The 25,317-nt window shown below is 41.2% G+C and overlaps 1 protein-coding gene across 3 annotated transcripts in view; it reads right to left on the bottom strand.

The window, feature by feature from the left end:
- LOC126252871 (tetratricopeptide repeat protein 17) overlaps nt 1–25,317 on the bottom strand; it is a 319,229-nt gene that overhangs the window by 194,009 nt on the left and 99,903 nt on the right. For all 3 annotated transcript variants that reach the window (XR_007545864.1, XM_049953825.1, XM_049953827.1), the window contains exons 6-7: nt 14,518–14,637; nt 8,320–8,474 (exon numbers count right to left, since the gene is read on the bottom strand). Coding sequence is in view for 2 of the 3 variants with exons in the window: in XM_049953825.1 (XP_049809782.1) it covers nt 8,320–8,474; nt 14,518–14,637 (275 nt within the window). In the remaining variant the exon portion in view is untranslated. The remainder of the gene's footprint in view (nt 1–8,319; nt 8,475–14,517; nt 14,638–25,317) is intronic.

Raw genomic sequence — 25,317 nt, forward strand, 5'->3', positions numbered from 1 at the left:
AAAAACATGTGTCATGAGCAATGAAAGTTAAAGACTTTGAACTTATTTTAAATGAATTACCACATTTATCAACTGGATTAACACCTTTGTAAGTAATAGGCAAACCCGTTGTGGGAGAACCCCTTGTTAAATGTTTTACTTGGCTGCAACAACCTACTGTTGATTACCAACTTAATCAGACAATAGTTTCTAAGAACTTGATTGAAAGGGCACAACAGTGAGTAAGTAGACATAATGAGAAAGCTAACGAACCTCAATACAAGGCCGATGACCTAGTTCTCATAAAACAGCATCTTCAGAGCTCTGGCCTGAAGAAGGAGACACACAAATTTTTCCGAAAGTACGAAGCACCTTACTGAGTACAACTGGTAATACATCCCAAAGCCTTACTTTTAGCAGATCCTATAATAGGATCGGAAAAACGAAAATACAATGTAAAAGATATAAAGTTGTATGTCCCCCACAGACGTTAGCGTTCTGTGTTAACGGGCGGAATGACGACCATCGGATGTTGAGTTGTTTTCGGTGTTTCTTCTGTGCTATTTTTTCTTGCACCAGATTCCCTTCAAATCTTAAACTATCCTGTAATCTATTCTTGAATTCTTATACTATACTATTTTCCACCTTTAGAGAAACATACCCGTGTGGAAGTGTGATAACATCACCCGATGCCTGTCTTTGATTTGGTGTTACATATGCATATGTTGCAATATCTTTCATCACTCTAAAATCATTTCTCATTTCATCAGTAAGTCCAGCCATGAAGCACAACTCATGTATGAGGCATATAAGTTGTTCAGTTTCCTCTTGGTTCTGCATCATTTTCTTTACTTAGCTGACAAGCAATGGCTGCTGCAAGTCATTGATATCAAGGCCATACTGCTTCTTGTAGTAATAGCAATAAGTGATTGTATCACCGCTGGTTGCCTCAAATGTGTCACGTGGGCTTCTGTTCCATACTATGTCATCAACTTGATAACTTTTGTTGATATATCGAGTCAGGACTGAAGCACCTATTACTGGTTTCATAATATGCTCATTAAAAGCAGTTGGATTCCGATTTGATATATTTGCAATTACGTCCAGAACAGTCTGTGTTCTCAGTACTCTGTTGTTAGAGGAGCGTGCCCGATAAGTATTTAAGTCACCTTAACACTCCGCTCTAGTCAGCGGTGGTCTTGATTGTAAGGTTGACAGCAGCCGACGCGGTCTCTGGAGTGTGCCCGCCAAGTATTTGGAAGAAGTTGTCCTCGGTTGTTAAAGGATCGTGCCCGATAAATATTAAAGTCGCCTTCAATGCTCTGCTCTAGTCAGCGGTGGTCTCAATTGTAATGCCTAGCCAGCCAGTCTTTCCAACCATCTGCATATAGTTAGGTCTTATTTTTGATAAGCTATTCTTTGAAAGTAATCTCTTATCCAGTTGGTCTATGAAAACCTGGGTGCAGATTAATAAACTGCAAAGAACATTAGATTAATCTTCTCATTCACGTACCGGTGAAGTAGGGATCCTGGGGAAGGGGGGTGGGAAGGGTTTCCTGTCTTTGGGGCTATCTTGTTTCTCTTCTTCGATCTTAGCAACCATTTCTACTCTTTCCTTTCTTACTTCTCATCTGAGTACCAGTCTATCTTTCCCTCTTTCCATATTCATATACTTCTATCGCTGAAGTTCTTCTTATTTTCCGTGGTTTCCAATAACCTACAACTTATTTTATATATGTAGACTGAAGAATCAGGCTATACAAACACACACACACACACAAAATATGATTACACAAACAATGATCTTACACATCAAAAGAGGAGAACTGTCAAGCATTGTAGGGGGAAAGGAATGTATACCCTGGAAAAGGAAAGGCTGACCTGTACTGTGCAGACAGGGGCACCAAGAAGGGGATTGACCTGTACCATAGGAAAATAGGAATCAAGAGGGGCGTACCAACCAAAACGGAAGGAGGGAGTGCACTCATAGGGTCAACCCATATGTAACATATGTAAAGTATAGGTACTGTTCTAAAAGAGGAAATGGACAGCATCGCGACAAAAGTCACACATTTTATAGGGATTATTCTGGTAAGTTTGAATTCTATATACCACTAGCATTATTATGTTTTATGAGTGTTGGAAAGAACACTTTCATTTACCCAGAGTTCCTCCAGAATACAAACTACTATGAATAATGATACTAGTCGGTACTGAGAAAAAATAGCACAAAAAATCAGAATATAGGATGAAATATTTAAATGTCTATGATGCCTGGAATTTAAGGTTATAGCTGAAGAGAAAGTCCTCACGATTTATAAGTAAGAGTAATGCAGAATGAAATCATAAATAGAGGCTTATGTTCTAATAACAAAGTACAGTAAAGAATTAGTGGAAAAACAACAATCAGAAGCCTGCTCTATAGAGTACAAAGATTTATGAAAAGAAAGGGAAATTGAGGAGGGGGATATGTAGTGCTTTGAGAATTTACACATAAATTCTCGAACCAATTGACCTTCTGCCTCCTCGAACATGCAATATTTTAAAGATAAGTGTGAGAGAGAGCCTATTTACTGCGCAAAACATGTCTGTGTGTGCAGGATTGAAATTTATCATGGGAAGACAGGAGCTGCGTCAGACGAGAGGCACCGACAAGTGTTTGCTGCAAGCGCCACAGATGCTGTAGGAGAGGACACGGAGTAATTAAATGCTATACTTTGCTGTGTTAGTGAATGTGACTGTTGTAAAAAAACACACACACACACACAAAAAAAAAACCAGGCAATTGTGATTATGTTTAAATGTATCTAACGGGTGTCGTTGTAGTTGACTTACAAGAATTTGTATGTTTATGTGAAAATGGTGGAGATGAAAATATACCTGAACTGAACTGAAAGTATGATGTTACCGAGTTATTTCTAGTGAGTGAGAGAGTATTTGTTAGTTCCTCTAACCAGCATTATTTCTTTGGAGAAGAAGTTGTGGAGATCGACGCAGCCACATATCCAGAGAAGTGTGGAGTTCGCAATCCAACTTTGCACTGATTCTCTTGTCACCAAAACCATTAGAAAATAAGGGAACAGCAGACTAAGTACAGAAGAATAAATACACAAAAATTAGCAGCCACTGATAAAACAGAAAGTGTAAGCATACAATAGAGAAGAACCAACTGAGGAAAAAACATGAAACACCATAAAACATTGAAATAGGCAAAAAGGGAACAACACCAAATGGAAAATAATGGTAGTGAAGACAAAGATAGGGTTGGATGGTGAAATCATAAAGTATATGTGTAAAATAGGAATATAAATTACAACACCAGGAGTGCTTAGCTTAAAGCTGACACCAAAACGGGTAGCAAGTACCACTGCACATGCTATATATCACTTTACCATCTGTGAAATTGTGTGTATTAGATAGTTTCCTGTATTTCATCTCCTGAAGATAATTACTGGCCAGCCATATTGTCTCCTTGTATGACAAATGAAAACACCCCCGCCACTGACAGCTGGTGAAACTCGATTTTAATTGATAACACTACTAGTTTCACAGTTTTACAGACGCATCTTCAGGTGTAACCAGTACATTTAAAAACTGAAATATTAAAAATTTGTGCTATTATACAAAGATGACTTGAAGGCTTTGACTTGCTAAAAATTATTACATTAATCTATCATGGGTGAACCCAACAATATTGAAGGTTTACTTTTGCAAGCTGAACCTTCTGCATCTGGCTTGACTTAGGTAAAAATGTGGTGACCTAGTTTATTCCACTTTGTACCTATGATCTGACTTTATTTCTACCGTTACTTATGTTTGAGCTGTATTCAAAATTTGTTTTGCCTTCAGCACTGTTTCTTTTTTTATACATACTTGCACTTACTATGAATGGCCAGTTTATCAGTATGATCTACTCGGCAACATTAGTTGCGGATATTACATGGAGCAACTTCGAAGTGAACTTCGTTCGTGTAGTTTTTTTTAATACCGGCAGTATTCTATGAATGACAATATCTTGAGTAAGAATGTGGGTTCACGCATGACGGATTAAAGTAATAATTCTTTGCAAGTACAAGTCTTCAAACAATCTTTATATAACAGTACAAAACCTGATATACTGTATGCAACCAAAACACTATATGAAAAGCAACATGGAAAGCATACTGAAGGAAGAACGCAAAATCACGAGAAAAATTTTCAGGCCAAAGCTGGCAGAAGAAGAATACAAAATCACAAAATGCAAAATCCAGGATGGAACATAACAATATGATGAAAACAGTAGTTGCTACTCACCATATAATGGAGATGCTCAGTCACAGATAGGCATGCGCATGCGCCACTCTCTCACTCTTTCTCCCATTTGCATCTGTGTGTGTGTGTGTGTGTGTGTGTGTGTGTGTGTGTGTGTGTGCGCATGCGCGTGTTTTGTCTATTTCCGATGAAGGCCTAATTGGCTGAAAGCTCACTTTCTGATAGTATTTTTGTTGTGCCTATCTGCGACTCAGTATCTCCGCTATATGTTGAGAAGAAGAAGAATACAGATTACTCACTCGTAAAAACACAGAGAAAATGTAGAGCCTAGCAGCATATGTCAGAAGAAGAAGGTTAACTTTCTATGAGCACATCAGCAGGTTACAACCCACCCAAGTCAAACGTGATCTAGAAAGAGCACAAATCAATCCAATACAAACTGACAGAAAAACACACAGACACAAAATACTGAAGTAGAATGTGAGGTCAAAGAACAGGGTCACAAAGAAACCCGGGACAAAGTGGACTGAAGATTGAAAGAGTCACCATGGAGAAAAAACTGAGAGAACTGGGGAAGATCAGAGAGACTGCTCAAATGAGATCATATATTTGGCATGATCCTACAGGGTCTCAATGTAAATAACAGTCACTGGTGACCACCTCTTGGGACTGTCATCCTTCCACAATATCTCACAGACACAGCATGTCTGCAGTTCCAGCATATGACCCTGATCCTCCACTGGAGGATGTGCTTGTGGTGGTACAAATGGTAATGTGGCTACTTACAAGGTGGTACTTCAGCTCACTTCCACATTTCCATACAGAAGCATCTTAACAACATCTACTCTGACCACAAAACGAAGCTGAAACAATGCTGATGGTCTGCTGCCACCATACCACTAACACATTAGTACAGAGGGAATATACCTACTTGGGGTGAGTATTTTCATGTGTGATTTCAGTAACTGAAACACACAATGTCAATGATCTTTTATTCCATGTTCAACTGATGTACCTCCCTTGGAACGTATTTCCAGCTGTAATATTCATTAGAATACATGACAGTTATGAAAAATTCAAAACTGAAAAAGGACTCAGACAAGAAGTTTTCAATTAAATTGAACTATTTACAGCGATTAACTGGGTAACAAATATGGAATAAATGTTAATGGAACATATATGATCCATCTTTGTTTTCTGACTGTGTTGCACTATTCCCTTTATTGCAGATAAGATTTAACAATGGATGAAAAAAACCTTAACATGGCAAGTTTGAAAGTAGTTCAGTATTTGTATTTATGGGAGTTGAAGATCATGACTGTAAGGAAGACAAATAAATAAAAATAAGAGAAAAATGGCCTGGAGTGCTTTTGTAAACTAAAAGGCTTTTCAGAACTTAGCTTTCATAGTGCTTGAAAAGGAAAGTTTACAATCAGTGTGCATTACCAGTCCTAACTTGCAACAATAAGGCATTGATTTTCAATGTGAAAACCATTTAAAAATTGAGTGCTGCTCAGCAAGCAATGGAGAGATGCACGTTGGGGGAATTGCTATGAGAGACAATAAAGCAAACAAATGTTTCAGGGAATAAAGTGTACTAGAAGCCTAAATTATAGTATATAACTGTACTCACACACAGTCACTAATGCTATATCCACACTCTGAGAGCTTAGTTATGTGACTTTTTTTATTATTATTCCAACATTGTGGGAATGTTCCACCTGCTTTACCAACAAATTTATTTTCATCTCTTGAAACTCATTGTTGTCTTAAAAAGTCTTTCCTCTCAGATGCTTTCAACTTTTGTAGAAAGACAAAAAATTGTGATTCTTGACAAAGTGCTCATCAAAGATGCGTTGGAAAATTAGATATGATAAGCATGAAGAAGGAAATTGGTTATGTCCTTTAAAAACAAGCCCTCTCACTATGATTTAGGGAATCCATGGCAAACTTAAAAAGGGTGTACAAACAGACAAGAAAAAAGAATTACCAGATTTTCCCTTTATTTCCCAGTTAAAAAAAAAACACTTTTTCTTGGGTGAAAATACACTTTTTCCCTGGTTAAAATACACTATACCCCTAGTCAAAGCAAATTTTTTCCAATTAAATGTCAATACACTTTCTCTCAGAACTGTAAGACTTATCAAGTTTTATAAAGGTTTTACACACCGGCTTAGAACTTCCCAGCAAATGATCTTGGCAGTCAACTACAGCAGATATTCAGGGCATAGGACACTAAATGTAGCCAGCTAATAGCTACATCACCGATAAGTAACATGAACACATGAATAGGAAAAGTTAATGGTTTAAATTACCATACATACAGTATAGCTACAGGAAAAGCTAAGCTTTCACATATAATTTTGATCACTAATTTTTATTGTTGTTGTTGTTGTTGTTGTTGTTGTTTTTCAGAGGGTGTGGTTGGGCAGGATCCTAAGTGCACAGCTTAAATTGCAGCAGCATAATATTCATGACAAGCATGATTATAAAATTCATTGCTGTGCTCCGAACATTTCGTGAGTTACCTGACTGGATACATGTTCCATCGAGCACTTCAGCTTTTCCATAGGAAAGCCAATTACATGTGAAACTGCTCAAGAATTCACCTCGCACTTTTAATTTTTTTCTTTTTTGAGGTTAATTATACCTTTTGCCATCATTATTGCATAATTTGTAATCTATGAAAGAACTGAAAGAAATATGAAAAAATAACTTGAAATGTTTTTAAGATATCAAACACATATGCGTCAGTAAAATTTTACATAATGGCATAACTGGCTGGTCAACTGGGATCAAAATTTTGTAAGTGCCAGGTCCTCAGAGTTAAGTTTTGAAGGAGAGACTAATGCTCTGTGACTTAAGAAATACATCACATGTTCTCACACATAGACTAATTCATCTTGTGTAAAAGGAAATTTACTTTGAAAGTAACACTTCTCAAATCACTATCCACAATATTTTCCTGTGACCTGTTGCAAATGTAAACAGTTACGACACCACAATCATTGAAACAAGGCCCACAAGAAAGATGCATTGAAAGCAGGTGCTTGTGTGTGTACTGTGTTTTGTTGTTGTAAATGGTGCATGTTCTAAAATTTTATGTTGGTGTCATTCTCTTGTTTATGTTTTATTGCTATAGAATTATTCTGCAGTAGCGGACTAAAGTAAATTTCTTCGTTATAGTATCAGTTCTAGCTAGTCAAAATTAGGAAAATTTAACTGAAAACTAAAACAACTAAAATTCCATGAATTCTAAAAAATGCAAGTGTTTTGCCCAGATTTTTCCCAGATGAAAAAATTCCTGGGTTTTTCCCAGTTGTCCCAGGGCATATGCACAGAAATTTGGAAGACTGGATGAAGATTTGAGGCCCACTCTTCTCAAATGCAAACTTAGTGTTTTAGCTACTGGACCATCTCCGTCAGTTTCAACTTTTCAAACAAGTGGAGATCACTTAGTACAAGAACAGCAACATATAACTGAAATACTAAAATGCGCCTCCTAAAACACGGTTGGTTGGTTGGTTGGTTGATCTGGGGAGGGGACCAAACAGTGGGGTCATCGGTCCCATTCGGTTAGGGAAGGAGGGAAAGGAAGTTGGCCATGCCCTTTCAAAGGAACCATCCTGGCATTTGCCTGAAGTGATTTAGGGAAATCACAGAAAACTTAAATCAGGACGGCTGGAAGAGGGTTTGAACCACAATTCTCCCAAATGCGAGTCCAGTGTGCTAACCACTGCGCCACCTCACTCGGTAATAAAACAGTTAGTACATGCAGTGTATAGTATATTGTTGGACAATGATGCCCAGTAAACAAATTCCTCGTGATATTATTCTCCTTCATTTAATAAATCTGATTTTTTTTTTTTTTTCGATTTTTGTGAACATTATATCCAGTTTCTGTAAGTACCTGACAATATATTTTTTTGGAGAACAACAAAATATACATATGACACACATAGCCTTATGTTATAATAATATTTCTTTAATTACAAAGCCTATAGGGGATATCTAGCATCCAATGACATAGTTAACTGATTATCTTTCTGCTTGGATGAACAACATGAAATATCTGACTGTAATGCATACCTCTGTTTTTGGATGAAGATAATAACTGCCTGTCTGCAGTGGCAAGTCTAAGTTCAAGTGGTGCTTGGTGCCACACCGCATCCTCTTGATATTTAAGCCACTGCTTTTGTTGGTTGTGATATTCATGCAGTTCTGCTACAATGTCTTGTAGTGATCTGCAAATTCATAAAAAATATTTACATTATACATAAATACACATTCAACAAATTTATTAATTTTCTCTATGAATGTAATTTTTACTTATTGGGAAATTTGCTTAATTATTTAATGCTGTATGGGGAATTATTGGAAAAAAAAGAGTAACTGGTTGTATTTATGATATGACCAGCAATATTCACAAACATTATTCTATTAGTGAAATTGTTGACTTAATGAGATTCATACCCTTTCCCCACTTTCCCTCTCACTAGACACGGTAGCAGAGGATTTTTCAAAACAACTGTCTACTGTCCTCAACCTCACAATACTACTGTACAATCTGTGAAAGTACACTGTTAGTCATGAAAATTGTAACTCGATAAGAACAGCACACCACACACATCAAATTGGCATGAACTGCACTACATGCTTGTATATCAATGAAAATAACCAATTTTAAAAAAATATAATGTTATTGGACAGGTAAAAAATTTAATCATCAAGCAGTGACAGGAGAAAGTATATGTGGAGGTACTAAAACCTGAAAGCTATCAGAGCCAATGGTTCCTTCTTCTGGTAGATGAGTTGAAGGAGAAGGAAGAGGGGTGAAGGAAAAGGAATGATGATGTTTAGGAAATGGGGAGAGTTTGGAAAAGTCATCCAGAACACTGGGTCACGGAAGACTTGCCAGAAAGAATGAGAAGCACAACCATGCAAAATAGGTAGGACTTTAGTCATCTACATCCCATACATAAAGACGGATTATGCAGCATGTCTCTCATTCAGAAATCACATCTGGAAGTTATTTACATCTAAGAAGATTGTGTTATGCCCTGTGTAAAAAGGAGAAATGTCTACCAGTATGTTCTGGAATTCAGTAATGGCAGGGTCATGGTCTATAATGTCTGCAGTTTATCATTCTGCAATTTTGCTGCTAGCACTGATCAGGTGCCATGACTGTCACAAAAATATGGAATCAATGGGTTCAGGAAGGCAATACTCAAAACTATGCAGTTCCTAAACAGTCCTATCCCTTGTGTCTGAGAGGGCAGGCAAATTGTTCTTAGCTGTGAAGGATCAAATTGTCACATCAATGTCTTGAGTCAGTCAATAAAACAAGTATCCACACAGACAATGTGACAATATTTGGAGCACTACAGACTGGCAGTACAGCAATCATTGTCGTGGCTTCCCACACTGTTGCAAGAGAGAGAGAGAGAGAGAGAGAGAGAGAGAGAGAGAGAGAGAGAGAGAGAGAGTTGCACTGATAGTAGTCCGTCCATTAACAACAACGGGCACAGTAGTGAGAGTACATCATCTTTTCATAAGAGCGCAGTTCTGGGTTGAACGGCATCACTGACATATCTGTGGATTCAGGCTCCAAAGAGAACAAACATTGCCAGAGTGCATTTGTTATTATCATATGGACCTGGCACCTGATGTGCTACAAGGTACACAACATGATCACTGCTGCTTCACATAGATAATTTGGACAGCATTTCTGATGCTTTAGGGCCAGTACAGTGCTGTATTTGCAAGGTCTCTTGTGACGTTATCTTTCAACAACATAACGTGACACCACATGTTGTCTGTGCTGTCCTGAACTACCATGATACAGAGGATGTTCGACTGCTTCCCTGGTCAGTATGTTCTACAGATCTCTTTATCCATTGAAAGCATCTGGCCAAGGGTTGCTGACAGAGACTGGCACACCACCACTCATCAGCCACTAAATGTTGAAACAGCCTGGAACAACATAACCACGTCTGTCATCCAATTTCAGTTTGGCTTGATGCCCAGGTGGGTTAGAGCCATTGCTGCTGCCATACATGGCAGCTTTGTGCACTAAATTTTTGCATTTCATGTATCACCTAATCACCTACAAAATATAATCATGTATTCTTCCTACTATACTCTGTACCCACAGCAGAAGAAAACTGATTTGTTAACATTTCCGGCCTTGAAGTTTTAATGGCCAACAGATTAAATGCATATATTTAATTTTAAAAATATGTGGCAATTAATTTACTACTTCTTTCCAAAGGTGGAAGAAGGGTGATGTGAATAGTAGGCAGCAGCAAAAAATGTAAATGATAATATGCTTCACACTTTTCACCATTTCCTCTTCTGTTAGAATAAACATGCAAACATACATTGCTCATTCCTCTTTTCCAGATCACTGGCTCTGTTAGCTAGTTTTACTTTCAACCTCTGTTGCCATTGTTTTCTATCTTTATTTACATACAATTTTCTTGGTCTTAATGCTGCATTAAATTTTAACTCAAACATGACATGACTCGATCATTGAGGAAGTTTTATACATAGATCGTCACATGGACCATTGAGACATGAACTTGCTCACCAACATATACTCTTATACTATCATCCAGCTGTATTTAAACCCCCCCCCCCCCCTTTTCTCTTTCGCCCATTTCTTCTTTTCCCTTTTTTTCTTTTTCTTAATTGTACAGAAATGTAAGGAAAAGATTGATTACTACTTACCATAAAAATGACACATTAAGTTTCAGACACGCACAATTAAAAGACATTACAATTAGCTTTCAGCCACAGCCATTGTCAGAAAAAGAAAAAGAAACAGTCCCCATTCATTTGCACATGCAAGCATACATCACGCACACATGACCGTTAACTACAGCAACTCGGGCCAGAAAGTAGCTGTCAGATGGAATGTAAGCAACAATCTGGAGGGGTTAGGGAAAGGGAAGGGATAGCAGTGTAAGGGTGGGGAGAGACAAGAGTGCTGTCTGGTAGAGTGTACGGGAACCAGACTGCCAACAGGCGTAGCATCAGGAAGCTATGGGGCAGGATGGTGGGTAAAATGGAATGAAAAAGCATAGGAGCAGGGAAAGATGGGTGGGTGCATTGGTAGAGGGTAACACACAAAGAGAGTGGAAGACCTAATATGGAGGAGGTGGTAAGAGAGAGAGGGTGTAGATTGAGGCTAGGATGGTCGAGGGAAGGATCCAGATGGCTCGGATAGTTATGTTCAGCTAAGTGTTGTGCCACAGGGTGGTCTACTTTGGTCCTGGCAACAGTTTGGCAGTAGCCGTTTATCCTGGTGGACAGCTGGTTGGTGGTCATACCGACACAAAAAGTTATGCAATGACAGCAGCAGAGCTGTTATATGTAATGGATGCTTTCACAGATGGCCAGGTGTCTGATGGGGTAGGATAAGAATTAGCCTGTGACAGGATTGGAATAGGAGGTGCTGGGTGGGTGGATTGGGCAGGTCTTGCACCCAAGTCTTCCACAGGGATATGATTCTTGTGGCAAGGGGTTGGGATCCGCAGTGGCGCAGGGATGGATTAGGATGAAGTGGAGGTTGGGTGGGTGACAGAACACCACTTCAGGAGGGGTGGGAAGGATGTCAGGTAGGATCTCTCTTATTTTAGGGCATGATGATAGGTAATTGGAACTCTGAAGAAGAATGTGATTCAGTTGTTCCAATCCAGTGTGGGTAGGTATTGGGTGATGAAGGAGGTATTCCTTTGTGGCTGGTTCTTGGAGGTGGTGGGAGAATTGGGGAAAGGGGGGGGGGGGAGGAGAAATGGCATGGGTGACCTGTTTGTGGACTAGGTCTGGGGGATAGTGCCTGTCAATGAAGGTCTTGATGACACCCTCAGCATACTGGGTAAGGGAGTTCTTGTCACTGCAGATACACCATCCCTGGGTGGCCAAGCTGTATGGGATGGATTTTTTGGTGTGAAAGGGATGACAGCCATTGAAATGCAGGTACTGTTGATGGGTGGTGGGTTTAATGTGGACAAAGGTGCGAATGGAGCCATCAGAGAGGAGGAGATCAATGTCCAGGAAGGTTGAATGCTGGGTTGAGGAAGACCAGGTAAAGCACATGGGAGAGAAGGTGTTAAGGTTATGAAGAACTGAAGACAGGGTGTCTTGGCCTTGAGTCCAAATCATGAAGATATTGTCAATGAACCTGAATCAGATTAGGGGTTTGGTGTTTTGGGAGGATAGAAAGGTCTCCTCTAGATGGTCCATACACAGTTTGGCATAAGGGGGTGCCATGTGGGTGTTCATGGCTATTCCATGGATTTGTTTGCATACCTTCCCTGCAAAGAAAAAGTAGTCATGAGTTAGGATGAAGTTGGTAAGGTGTATGAGGAATGAGGTAGTGGGTTTAGAGCTTGAAAGGCGTTGGGTAATGTAGTGTTCAGTAGCGGTAAGATCATGGACATTTGGGCTGCTGGTGTATGGGAAGGTGGCATCGACAGTGACGAGTAGGTATCCAGGAGGTAAAGCAGTGGCGATGGTGGAGAGTCATTGAAGGAAGTGGTTGGTATCTTTGACATGGGAGGCTAGATTACTGGCAATCAATTGGAGATATTAGTGGATGAGGGCTGGAATTCTTTCAGTGGGGGCACAATAAGCAGCCAGAATGGAGCATTGAGGATTGTTGGGTCTGTAGATTTTGGGGAACACGTAGAAGGTGGGTGCGCAGAGTGTCACAGGTGTGAGAAGGGAAGGGGATTGAGGGGAGAGGTTCTGGGAAGGGCCTGAAGCTTTAAGCAGGGGTTAGATGTTGTGTTGGACTTTTGGGATAGGATCACTCTGGAAGAGTTTATTTGTAGGTGGAGGAGTCAGATAATTGGCAGAGGTCTTCCACAAGGTAGTCACTGTGATTCATAACAACAGTGGTGGAAACTTTGTCTGCAAGTAGGATGATTAAGTCAGGATTTATTTTGAGGTTGTATATGACAGTTCTTTCTTCTTCTGAAAGGTTGGTGTTCAGAGGAAGGGCCCTGAGGAAGGATGGTTATGCCAAGATGGAGGTATGGAATTCCTGGAAGATGACCAGCGGGTCGTTGGGGAAGGGGTAAGGTTTAATGTTGGGATTAGGTCAGATTTGATTGGATGGATTGGAGGCACAGAAATGTTTCCATTGCAGGGATTGGGAGAAGGAGAGCAGGTCTTCGACAAGTCTAGCACAGTTTCTGCTAATTGACTATTTTTGATCTCTTACTCTCTCTGGCAGTTCTTCATCTTTGACTTCCTTACTCCATCATAACATGTGGGACCCTCTTAACCTAGGGTCTGAATGAACCCCCCCCCCCCCCCCTTTCCCTCCTTCCAATCCACCATTCTTTCTCCTCTGAGAAATGATTGCTCTGAAACCTAGGAGTATTGTTTTCTATTTTAAGTGTTTCTGGTGGCAGTAGTGGGAGTTGCAGCTCCTGGAAGTAAGTGCTGTCTCTTTGTAATGTGATTGCGGTCTCAACTTCAACATTCTTCTTTCTAAAACACACAGTAAAGACTTCAATATGAAATGGATGGATTGCTATTCCATTCCAAAGTCTCCACTGTTTGATTTATAATAAGTATAAAAATGTCATTTACAAGGACAGGCTTCTGTTAAACAGAAGCACTACATCAATTTTAAACCCAAAAAGAAAATAAAGGTCACCAACTGCTCATAAGGAACTGAGACCAATAAAAGTTGCCTCACTAATGTTTGTTTCATGGGAGAAAAGCATATAAATGTGTTCAAATGAATCACATGACTGGCAGCATATCTCATACACTGAAGTGAAAAAATGTAAACAGCTCCTAAGTTTTAACACAATGTTGCAGTGGAGCCCCACAGTAGGTTATAAATGCTGAAACATAAAATAATGAATTAAGCATAATAATATTTTAGAGTTTTAAGGGAAGGATGGTATAGTAAATGATACTTCTATAAAGTACATATTAATTAAAACTAACTATACTGTTACAGCAGAGAAAGTAGAGTTCAGCAATTGATACATGGGAAAAATAGGACAGTAAATAGTTACATGATCAGTAGTAAATTATTAGGACTAAACAAGACTTAATCACTTTATTAGGAACTAGCAGTGCAACAATGTGAGAACATTATACAGCAGAAGTCATTTACTTTACTTACAATATTGTTGCACTCTCAGCAGTAGTTAAACAGTAATTAATATAAGCAGCATATGGTATGTGCTATGAAAATTTACCAGATGTGTTGTTTCATTTTTAAAGAGTAATATGGGATGAATTTTGTCAAAATGAACCAACCCATGCAACTGAAGTAACGTCTTCTCCAGTTTGTAGTGGCACAGAACAGCATGCTTGTAGATAAGAGCCTTTTTGAGTGAAGGTCGGAGCTTCAGAGCATTGTCAAAGCATGTTGCAGACCTGGTAACAGTACAAATTGTTAAATGTCACTCAAAATACACAAGGAACAACATGATATAGTTTCACCAAGACAATAATAATAATAAAAAATATACACCATTGTCTGACAGAGATCTAATGAAAACAAAGTTAAATGGGAAGGACAGGAGGTGAAACAACAGTGGTATGAGGTGGTCATCCATCTAGTACATTTAAAAAATACTGTGCCTAATGATGTCAGGCTGTCTTACACATTTAACACCATTACACACTGTTGTAAACTCATTCAACCCTGTTTCAACATCTATGTGGGAACACAGCATGCAGGTAATGAACGTTACAGCATGGAGACTGCCAGAAGCTAGTTAAAGCTGGACATTGAGTGGGTAAAAGGTTCCCCACCACTATACTTCCTAAGCCTCAGAATCCTAAACCCCTCACTTGGTTCAGATTTACTGATGACATCTTTGTGATCTAGATCGAGGGTGAGGACACTTTATCCACATTCCTTCAGAACCTCAACAGCTTCTCCCCCATTTACTTTACCTGGTCCTACTCAATCCAACAAGTCACCTTCCTAGATGTTGACCTCCGCCTCAAAGATGGCTACATCAGTACCTCTGTCCATATCAAACCTAACCACCAGCATTATCTCCACTTCGACAGTTGCCACCATTCCATTTCAAGAAGTCCCTTCCATACAGCCAAGCCCCCCATGGTCGTCGTATCTGCAGTGACAAGCGGTCCCTCTCAAAATATAACGAGGGTCTCATTTAAGCCATCACAGGCCATAATTATCCTCCCAACCTTGTACGAAAACAAATCTCCCATGCCTTATCTTTCCAGTTTCCCACCACCTCCCAAAGTCCCATCATCTGGCCACAGAGGAGCATTCCCCTCATAACTCAGTACCACCGAGGACTGTAGCTACTAAATTGCATTCTCTACCAGAGTTTCGACTAGCTCTTGTCATGCTCAGAAATGAGAAATGTCCTACTCACTAGCCTTCTCACCCCTCCCAGTCCACCAAACCTACACAATATACTTGTCCATCCCTACACAAAACCTGCTCCCAACCCCTTACCTCACCACTCATACCATTCTAACAGACCTAGATGCAAGACCTGTCCCATACGTCCTTCCACCACCATCACCTACTCCTGTCCGGTCACAAACATCACCTATCCCATCAAAGGCAGGGCCACCTGTGAAACCAGTCATGTGATCTACAAGCTAAGCTGCAACTACTGTGCTGCATTCTATGTGATCATGACAACCAACAAGCTGTCTGTCCACATGAATGACTACTGACAAACTGTGGCCAAGAAACAAGTGGACCACCCGGTTGCTGAGCACACTGCCAAACTAGACATCCTTCATTTCAATTAATCCTTCACAGCATGTGCCAACACTAGCTTTTCTGAATTGCACAGGTAGGAACTTTCCCTGCAATATATCCTATGTTCCCGTAATCCTCCAGGCCTCAACCTTCATAAGTCAGTGTCCTCACTCACTAAGCCTGCCTGTTCTCATTCCAGCACTTTGCAGCCCTTATTCCACCAGTGCACCCAGTCTTTTTACTCCCCCCTCCCCACCTCTCCCCTGCCCACCATCTAACCTCCTGACAGCACATTGCTGCCCTATCCTCTCTCTACCATGTCCCTGCGCATTCCCCAGCAGCACTGCACTGTCCGCCACCCCTACCCTACTATCCCTTCCCCTCGATGCCCCAGCCGTCTCCTTACCCCCACCCAGTCGCCACTCCCATCATGCACTGACTTGCTGCTCGCAGTGTGGCTACAGCTACCCGAGACTGCAGTTGTGTGTGTGTGTGTGTGTGTGTGTGTGTGTGTGTGTGTGTGTGAGAGTGGGCACGCGTGCGCGGCATCTACTTTTGACGAAGTCCTTATGCGCTGAAAGCTTTATTTGTGACAGTCTTTTTGTTGTCCCTATCTGCGACTCTGCATCACCGCTGTATGGTGAGTGGCAACATTTCTTTTCACAATATTGTAACTTTCAGAAAATTCAGTCACATGAATGTGTCACCAACTTCTCCTTCTGAAATTAAGAAAATTATACATTCTCTCAAAAATAAAAGCTCACATGGTTTTGATGGTGTTTCCAATAGAGTACTAAAAATTTGTTCCCGTGTAATAAACCCAGTCTTATCTGAAATATGTAATGCATCACTACCTCACGGCATTTTTCAGGGAGATTGAAATATGCCATTATTAAACCCCACTCTAAGAAAGGTCATAAGAAAGATGTCAGTAATTATCAATCTGTTTCACTGTTGACATCATTCTCCAAAAGTTTTGAGAAGGTGATGTATTCTAGAATAGTATCTCAGCTTATGAACAATAGTATCCTCAGCAAATCACAGTTTGGGTTTCAGAAGGTTGCTCTACTGGGAATACCATTAGCATGTTCACTAACCAGATTTTACAAGCATTAAATAATAAAATAGCACTAGTTGATATTTTCTGTGACCTCTGTAAGTCATTTGCTGTGTGGATCACAGCATTCTCCTATATGAATTAACATTTTATGGGAATGATGATATAGCCACCAGTGGATAATGTCATATCTAATCAAAAGACTGCAGAAAGTTGTACTTAGTAATTCAAGCAATATAGTCTGGGGACAGAATTCTGACTGGGGAGAAACCAAATATAGAATTCCCCAAGATTTGATCTTAAGTCCACTACTGTTTCTCATATATGTAAATGATCTTATGTCTAGTATACTACAAGCAGAATTAGTTCTTTTTGCAGATGACACTAGTATATCCAAGCATACATACAGAAACAAAGTTCTTAAAAGTATCACTGACTGGTTTTCTGAAAACGGTCTTGCCCGCCATTTTTAGAAGACCCAACATATTCAATTCTTCACATTTAGAGGTACTACACGAATGATAAATATAACACATGGAGAGGAAATAATAAATAGGGTGGTTTCAAAATTCTTAGGGTTCCATATTGATGAAAATTTAAATTGGGAAAAACACATTTTGGAACTCCTAAAACAACTTAGTTAAGCCACATTTGCACTCAGAATCATTGCAAATCTTGGGGAGAGACAAATCAGTGAGTTGACATATTTTGCATATTTTCATTCAACAATGCCATATTGAATAATATTCTTGGGTAACTCATCTTAAGAAAGAAATCTTCACTGTGCAAAAACGTTCTGTGAGAATAATATATGGTGCTCAACTATGACCATCTTCTAGACATCTGTTTAAGGAGTTGGGCATTCTGACTACTGCTTCACAGTATATTTATTCCCTCATGAAGTTTGCAGTAAATAACTAGCGTTCAAAAGGAACAACGAGGTACATAATTACATTACTCCACATTAAGGTTGTCTTCAGCATAAAAGGGGGTGCACAATGTCGCCACAAAAATTTTTGATCATTTACCCAGTGACATAAAATGTCTGACAAACAGCAAAGTAAAATTTAATAACAAACTGAAAAAGTTTCTCCTTGACAACTCCTCCTATTCTGTAGAAGAACTGGAAGAATTTCTGTTACTGTAATGTGTAAAAGTTGGTGGGGTAGGAATTACTAACTCACACACATATCCTTTTGTAAAGAAGTTCAGAATGTAACCATCTGTACAAATTAATTTGCAATGTGAATGAACAATGACTCATTCCACATAATCACGATCTATCTTGCAAAATGATCCAGGGCACATGTTACTAACTAACTATATCAAAAATAAATTATCATATACAGTTCTAAACAAAACTGAATGGTACAGCTAGACCATTTTCTGCTGTATAAGTTAAGCCAGCCAAAGATGGACAACTACCTTTTGGAAAAGAAACCTTTTAAATTTAATAAAGTATGCAAGAAAGATGTTTATTGCTGTGCTGTGGAGCCCATTAGCATGGTAATGCCATCTTCTGATTCAAATTCCAAGACTTTGGATATACAGTAGACTGATGTCAACACTATAACAATAAATCAACAAACTGAGTTGTGTTTTTGGTTACAGATATAGTACAGTATCATATTACTACCAACAACCTGCTCAAAAAAGTTATCCTCTCCCTGCACATCTGCGAATGTATGTGGGCTCAAAGAAAAAAGAGAATAATTAAAGAATAAGCCTTATGAAACTAAAAAAAAATAACTTTATTGTGAAAGAGAAACGAAATAATGACAAAAGTAAAGGCATTTCATTCAAGAGTGCATCTGTGAAATAAAAATCTCATTCTGGATAACAGTCAATACATTGTAACATGCTTGCATTCCCCTTGGTAGGCCATCAAAAGATGGCTGAAACATCGCTGTCCGAGCCTGTACCATTAAACAACTGCAGCTCTGTTGTGGTTGTTCAGCATGTGAGGAGGGTTCCTGTGACACTGCACTCTTAAGTTCAACAGGATCTAAGCGTAGTCAGCTCTATTTATGTCAGAAAGTGCAACAGACCAACCTAAAGGAAAGTGTTCACAAGGTGGCTGCAGTGTTGTCATGCATTATCATTTCGAAAGCTGAGACCATTGCTGAAATGTTGACTATAGGGTTGGACAAAAGGATGGGATCCTATCCCAGTGACACAGAACCCTCAAATTATGTTCAACAGGGATGACAGGTATTCCAACATCTGTACATAATACCAATACAAAATATGACCAACCAATTTCCATGCTGAACTTGTGGGACTGCGTGCCTAAGATGTGCATTTGTACTGGCAGAGTCTACACTCTTCTACAACAATAATCAGGTGTCTTACAAACCTTGCACTTATCACTGAAAGGACCAAATGCCAATGAACCAAGTTCCATTCCAAGTGTTTCCTTACCCATCTTCTCTGGGCACCAAGGTGTTGGGAGGTGTTGTGTGTAACAGCCTCCCAGAAGCCAAAATGATCATATGGAGGTGACCGAGTATTGTCTGGTTTGACAAACCCCTCCCAGTTGCCTTAAAAAAAAAAAGCAGCACACAGTTCTGTTACCTACTCCTCAGCAGACTTAAGAACCATAATACGCAGGCAGCAGTCATCACCTGGTGCTGTTGACAGTGGGTGACCACTACAAGGCATATCAATGTGTTTTGTTTCACAATAGTGGTTGAATATTCAAATGACAGCACTGTGGTGGACAGCTTCTCATGCTGATGATTTTTGTAACTGTACAGTTACACTGGACCAGTAGATGGTCTAAGTTCAAAATGACTCTTTGAGAAATGCTTACAAACTTAACAGTATACTCCTGCAACATTGTTCTGCTCATGATCGGAGATGCAGTGGTCTCTCCTGATCTGTACAGAGAACACAGGACTACTTGCATCTTCATTACATAGGTGGCTGTGTGCAACCATCTATTGTGGTATAGCAGTATTGAGAGAGACGAGTCTGAGAAAAATATAAATGAAAAAATATCAAACACTCATAAATAAACAAAAAATAAAAAATGATGCAAACCCTGAAGGTTGTGCAAAACTTCTTTATAACAGTTTAAAATGAATAAAACTTAAACATCTTTCCCAGCAACTGTTAACTGTAGTGTAAATGGATTAAGGAGGGGAAGACCGACTGTGGTTTAATAAAAAACAAATCAGAAGCTGCTGAGAAAACAGTGATTGTTGCACTTTCAGTTCCACAAAAGAAATGCTTGAATGTCAACAGGCAAAAGTTAGTACAGATTTGTGAGTCTATAAAAAGATCAATGTGTGAATCAAACAACTACTTTCACTGTGACACATTAGCAAAAGATACCATTGTTTGTCAGCCATAGATACTCCCGTATGGAGGACATAGAAACAGGCATCCCTCCTGTTGCAAAGCAGCTGGAAGTCTTGAAAAAAAGTAAGTCATCAGGGTCAGACAAAGTTCGAAATCGGTTTTACAGAGAGAACTTTTTGGCATTGGCCCTATACTTAGCTTGCATTTATCACAAATCTCTCACCCCGTGGAAAGTCCCAATCAACTGTAAAAAAGTGCAAATTCTAGAGCATACTCTACATTCAATTGAAATAAATTTTCTTTGGAAACACAAATTTATATCCAAAAATAAAAATGGATTTAGAAAGTATCACCCATCCAAAACTCAATTTGCCCTCTTCTTGCATGATACCCTGTAAACCATGGATGAAGGGCAACAGGCAGATTCCATGCTCCAAGATTTCCGAAATCTGTTAGACTCAGTGCCCCATTGCAGACTGTTAAAGATCTGAGCATGTGGAATAGGTCTCAGATATGTGAGTAGCTCAAAGGCTTTTACAGTAAGAGAGCCCAGTACATTGTCCTGGGCAGCGTGTCTTCATCAGAGACAAGAGGATCATCCAGAACATCTGAGGGATGTGAGAAAGAACCACACCTGTTGTCTACATACATAAACAGTGTAGTGAGGGGCAATCTATGACTGTTTGCTGATGCCACTGTAGTCTATGGGGAGTGTTCTCTCTGAGTAACTGAAGACATATACAACATGACAAGGACAGAATGATTACTACAGTAAATAAATCCATCATGAAGGCTAGGAGAGGATTTATACTAGAAAAAGCAGGTAAGCAGTTGTCAGCATCCCACCCAGACAATGAATGGACATCATTTAGTTCCAATATGATGGACATAGAGGAATTATGGGCAAAGTTTAAATTGACAGTAAATCATTCTTTGGAGATGTATGTGCAGTAGCCATCAGAAAGATTGTGAGAGGCGCACATCGGCACGGCATGTCATGGACAGTAGTTGCCCCAAGGAAAGTCCTGTCCACCAGAGGGCATGCGAGAATTCGGCCGCGCCCTCTGCCAGTGGAACAATCGGGCATGCCTAGCAGACAGTTCCCGGTCTACACTATGTGAACTGCGACGGAAAACGTGAATCGTGTTACTACACAATTGGCGACAAGTAGGGTCGTTCTTTTGCGTGTTTCGTCATTGATCCAGTTTCGCAGCTTATCCACGGCATGGAGGATTTAGCGCAGCTTATCCACGGCATGGAGGATTTAGTGCGGATTTTGGTTGAGCAGCAGACGGAGCTCATGGCAACCATGAAACAAGTGCTTCTGGCGTTGCTCTCCACGCAGTCTGCTCCAGCACCATTCCCTCCTCCTTTTCCCCCATATGACGAGATGGCGGAGGATTGGGACGCATATGAACATCGCCTTTGGCAGCATTTCCAGGCATTTCATGTTACTGATGCGGAGGTATGTCGTGCTCTTTTCTTGTCTTGGATATCTCCCTCACTGTATCAAGTTTTGCGGCAGCTGGCACCATTGCAGGAACCCTTGTCCTTGTATTTTGACGCATTGTGTTCATTACTGTCTTCATATTATCGCCCCCGTACGCATATTGTGGCGGCTAGGGTCGAGTTCTATCAATGCAAGAAACAGCCCCATCAGTCTTACCGGGCGTGGGCCGCTACCCTGCACGGTCTTAGTCGCAAGTGTCATTTTGTCATGGAGCAGTCGCAAGAGTCGTATGCCCACGTTATGGTGCGCGACATCATTGTTTGTTTGGCCCCTGATAGGGAGGTCCGGCAACGGGCCCTGCAGTTGGAAGACCCTTCCCTTGAGGAAGTCCTATCTATTGCTCAATCGTATGAAGTTTCTCACGCCGCAGGTCAAAACTTGGAAACGTGGTGCGACGATGCGGCGGTTCAGGGTGGCGCGGCCACGTCCACTGCGTCTGGGGTGGACGACATGTGAGTGGTGCAATCCGGCCATTACGGCCGCTCCCGCATGGCGCGTAAACAGAGTTCCGGCCGCTGGCCCCTGTTACCGTCCTGTCTGTCGTGCTATATCCATCATGATCGATCAGAGTGTCCCCAGCGTTGGGCCGTTTGTTGCAAATGTAATAAAAAAGAACATATTGCTAAAGTTTGCCACTCAGCCTCAAAAGAATCGAAGGAAGCAGGTACAGAGGACATGGACATTGACATTCAGGAAGTTTCATTGGGCCAGGCTCCCGACGTATCGGCACACAAACTCTTTATCGATGTGTCGGTTCGGTCGCGCCGATTACAACTGCAAGTAGAAATGGGTGCGGCAGTTTGCTTGTTGAATGCACAAACTTACTCTGACCTTGGGTCGCCCCCTTTGGTGCCAGTTTACTGGCGTCTACGTGGTTATGGTAAACAGTTCATTCCCCTACTGGGTCAATTCACTACTGACGTTACTTACAAATCAGTCACTCGGCCTCTTACTTTTATTGTTGTCAGTGATGCGAGCTCCGCTAAGCTTTTTGGATTGGATGCCTTTCAAGCTTTCGGTTTTTCTATTGCCGACACCATACAGTTGGTCTCCGAAGATGTTCCCTATCAATCACTGGAATCTTTGATCTCTAACTTTAAGGATATCTTTTAGGAGGGCCTGGGGCGTGTTTCAGATTTTGAACCTCACTTAACATTGAAAGCGTTGGCTTGCCTGCGTTTTATACGCGCGAGGCAGATCCCCTTGGCTCTCCGCCCTCAGGTAAAAGCAGAGCTAGACCAGCTGACAGCCCTCGGGGTCATTCTTCCCATTTCTTCTAGTGAGTGGGCTTCGCCCCTCGTTATTGTCAGGAAACCCTCGGGAAAATTATGTCTTTGTGGCGATTTCAAGGCCACCATAAATTCCCAATTGGTGGTGGACACCTTCCCCTTGCCTCGTTCCGATGAATTGTTCTCCGTCGTGGCGGGAGGCCAATATTTTTCGAAAATCGCTCTTTTGGAGGCTTATCATCAGATAACACTTGATGAGGACTCCAAACAGCTGGCTGCCATCAACACCCTGTTTGGCATTTACCAATACCAGCGGTTGGCCTTTGGAATATCCAGTGCCCCGGCGATATTTCAGCATTATCTTGAGCACGTCACGTTGACAATCCCTCATTGTATTAATTACGTGGACGACATAATTGTCACAGGCTGCAGCACAGAGGAACACTTGCACAACCTTCGAACCCTCTTTCTCAAATTCAGGTCCGTGGGCCTGTGTTGCAACCTGCGTAAGTCGAACTTCTTCCAACCGTCCATTGAGTATGTGAGCTACACCCTCTCTCGGCATGGCGTCCAGCCGCTAGAAGTTTGGTCCAAGGTATCGTCAACCTTCCGCGGCCTGCTTCGCTGAAGGAGTTACAAGCTTTTCTAGGCAAGATAGCCTATTACCACCGGTTCATTCCCAGGGCTTCCACCATAGCCCACCCCCTGTACTGCCTTCCGCACAAGAGTGTTCCTTTTGATTGGTCGTCTGCATGCGAGCAAGCATTCACCTCGTTGAAGGGCCTCCTCACGTCAGCGCCTTGTTTGCCTACTTTTGACCCCAATAAGCCGTTGGTCCTGGCTACAGATGCTTCGCAGTATGGGGTGGGGGCGGTCCTGGCCCATCGCAACGCAGATGGCTCCGAGCAGCCACCAGCGTTTGCGTCTAAAACTCTTAGTTCCACGCAGGCCCATTATTCCCAGGTGGAAAAAGAGGCTTTGGCCATTGTCTACGCTGTTACCAAGTTTCACCCTTTCTTGTATGGCACGCAGTTTGAGTTTAATCACTGACCATAAGTCATTAATATCGTTATTTGGCCCTGCCTCTCAGATTCAGGATAGGGTGGCCCACAGACTGCAGTGCTGGGCCTTGTTCCTCTCTAAGTACCATTACGACATTCATTTTCACCCTACCGGACAGCATGCCAACGCCGACACTCTTTCCCGTCTTCCGGTGGGCCCGGAACCCAAGTTCGATCAGGAGGAGATTATGTGTTTTCAATTGGATGTGGCATCCCACCAAGTGGATGATGGCTTCCCGATCACTAGTTCTATAGTTGCCAGCGAAACGGCAGCTGACCCGGTTCTCCGGCAAGTAGTTCGCTTCGTTCAGCAGGGGTGGTCGTCCCGACCTCCAGGCCGGACCTGGGACCCTCTTCGTAATTATTTTGTTCTATCAGACCGCCTCTCAGTCTTGGAAGGAGTTCTCTTTCTGGCTACCGATGATACAGCTCCTCGCGTGGTTGTTCCTGCAAATTTGCGAAGGGAGGTCCTCACATTATTACATGAGGGGCACTGGGGTGTTTCCCGTACGAAAACCTTGGCTCGCAGACGTGTGTACTGGCCCGGTATTGACAGAGAAATTGAGCACTTGGTGGCTGCCTGTTCCCAGTGTGCGAGCCAACAGGCATCTCCCAGGTCAGCATTCTCTTCATGGCCGCCTGCAACCCAGGCATGGGAATGTGTTCACATAGATTTTGCGGGCCCGTTTCTCAATGGATTTTGGCTCATTGTCATTGATGCTTATTCCCGATTCCCATATGTGGTTTGCTGATCCTCAACCACTTCAGAAGTTGCAATCCAGGCACTCGCAAAAATCTTTTCTGTGGAAGGTCTGCCAGTCACCCTGGTATCGGACAATGGACCTCAGTTTATTTTGCAGACCTTCCAGGATTTTTGTAGGTGCTTCGGTATTTGGCATGTTTGCTCTCCCCCCTTTCATCCACAATCAAATGGGGAAGCCGAGCGCATGGTGCGCACATTTAAGATGCAGATGAAAAAGTATGTGCATATTGCCTTTAATGTGCATATTGCCTTTATCGCTTAGGTACTTTGGCACCTTTAGGTATTCCAAACATTCCCATATTCTGTTTCAAGGAACGCTTTCATATGCTTTTTCAATGTCCACAAATGCAACCACAAGATTTCTTCCATATTCCCAATACTTTTCTGTCAGCATTCTTACTATAAAAATAAGATCCATTGTACCTCGCTCTTTCCTGAA

Source organism: Schistocerca nitens, chromosome 4 (assembly GCF_023898315.1).
Source record: "Schistocerca nitens isolate TAMUIC-IGC-003100 chromosome 4, iqSchNite1.1, whole genome shotgun sequence".
NCBI classification, from domain to species: Eukaryota; Metazoa; Arthropoda; class Insecta; order Orthoptera; family Acrididae; genus Schistocerca; species Schistocerca nitens.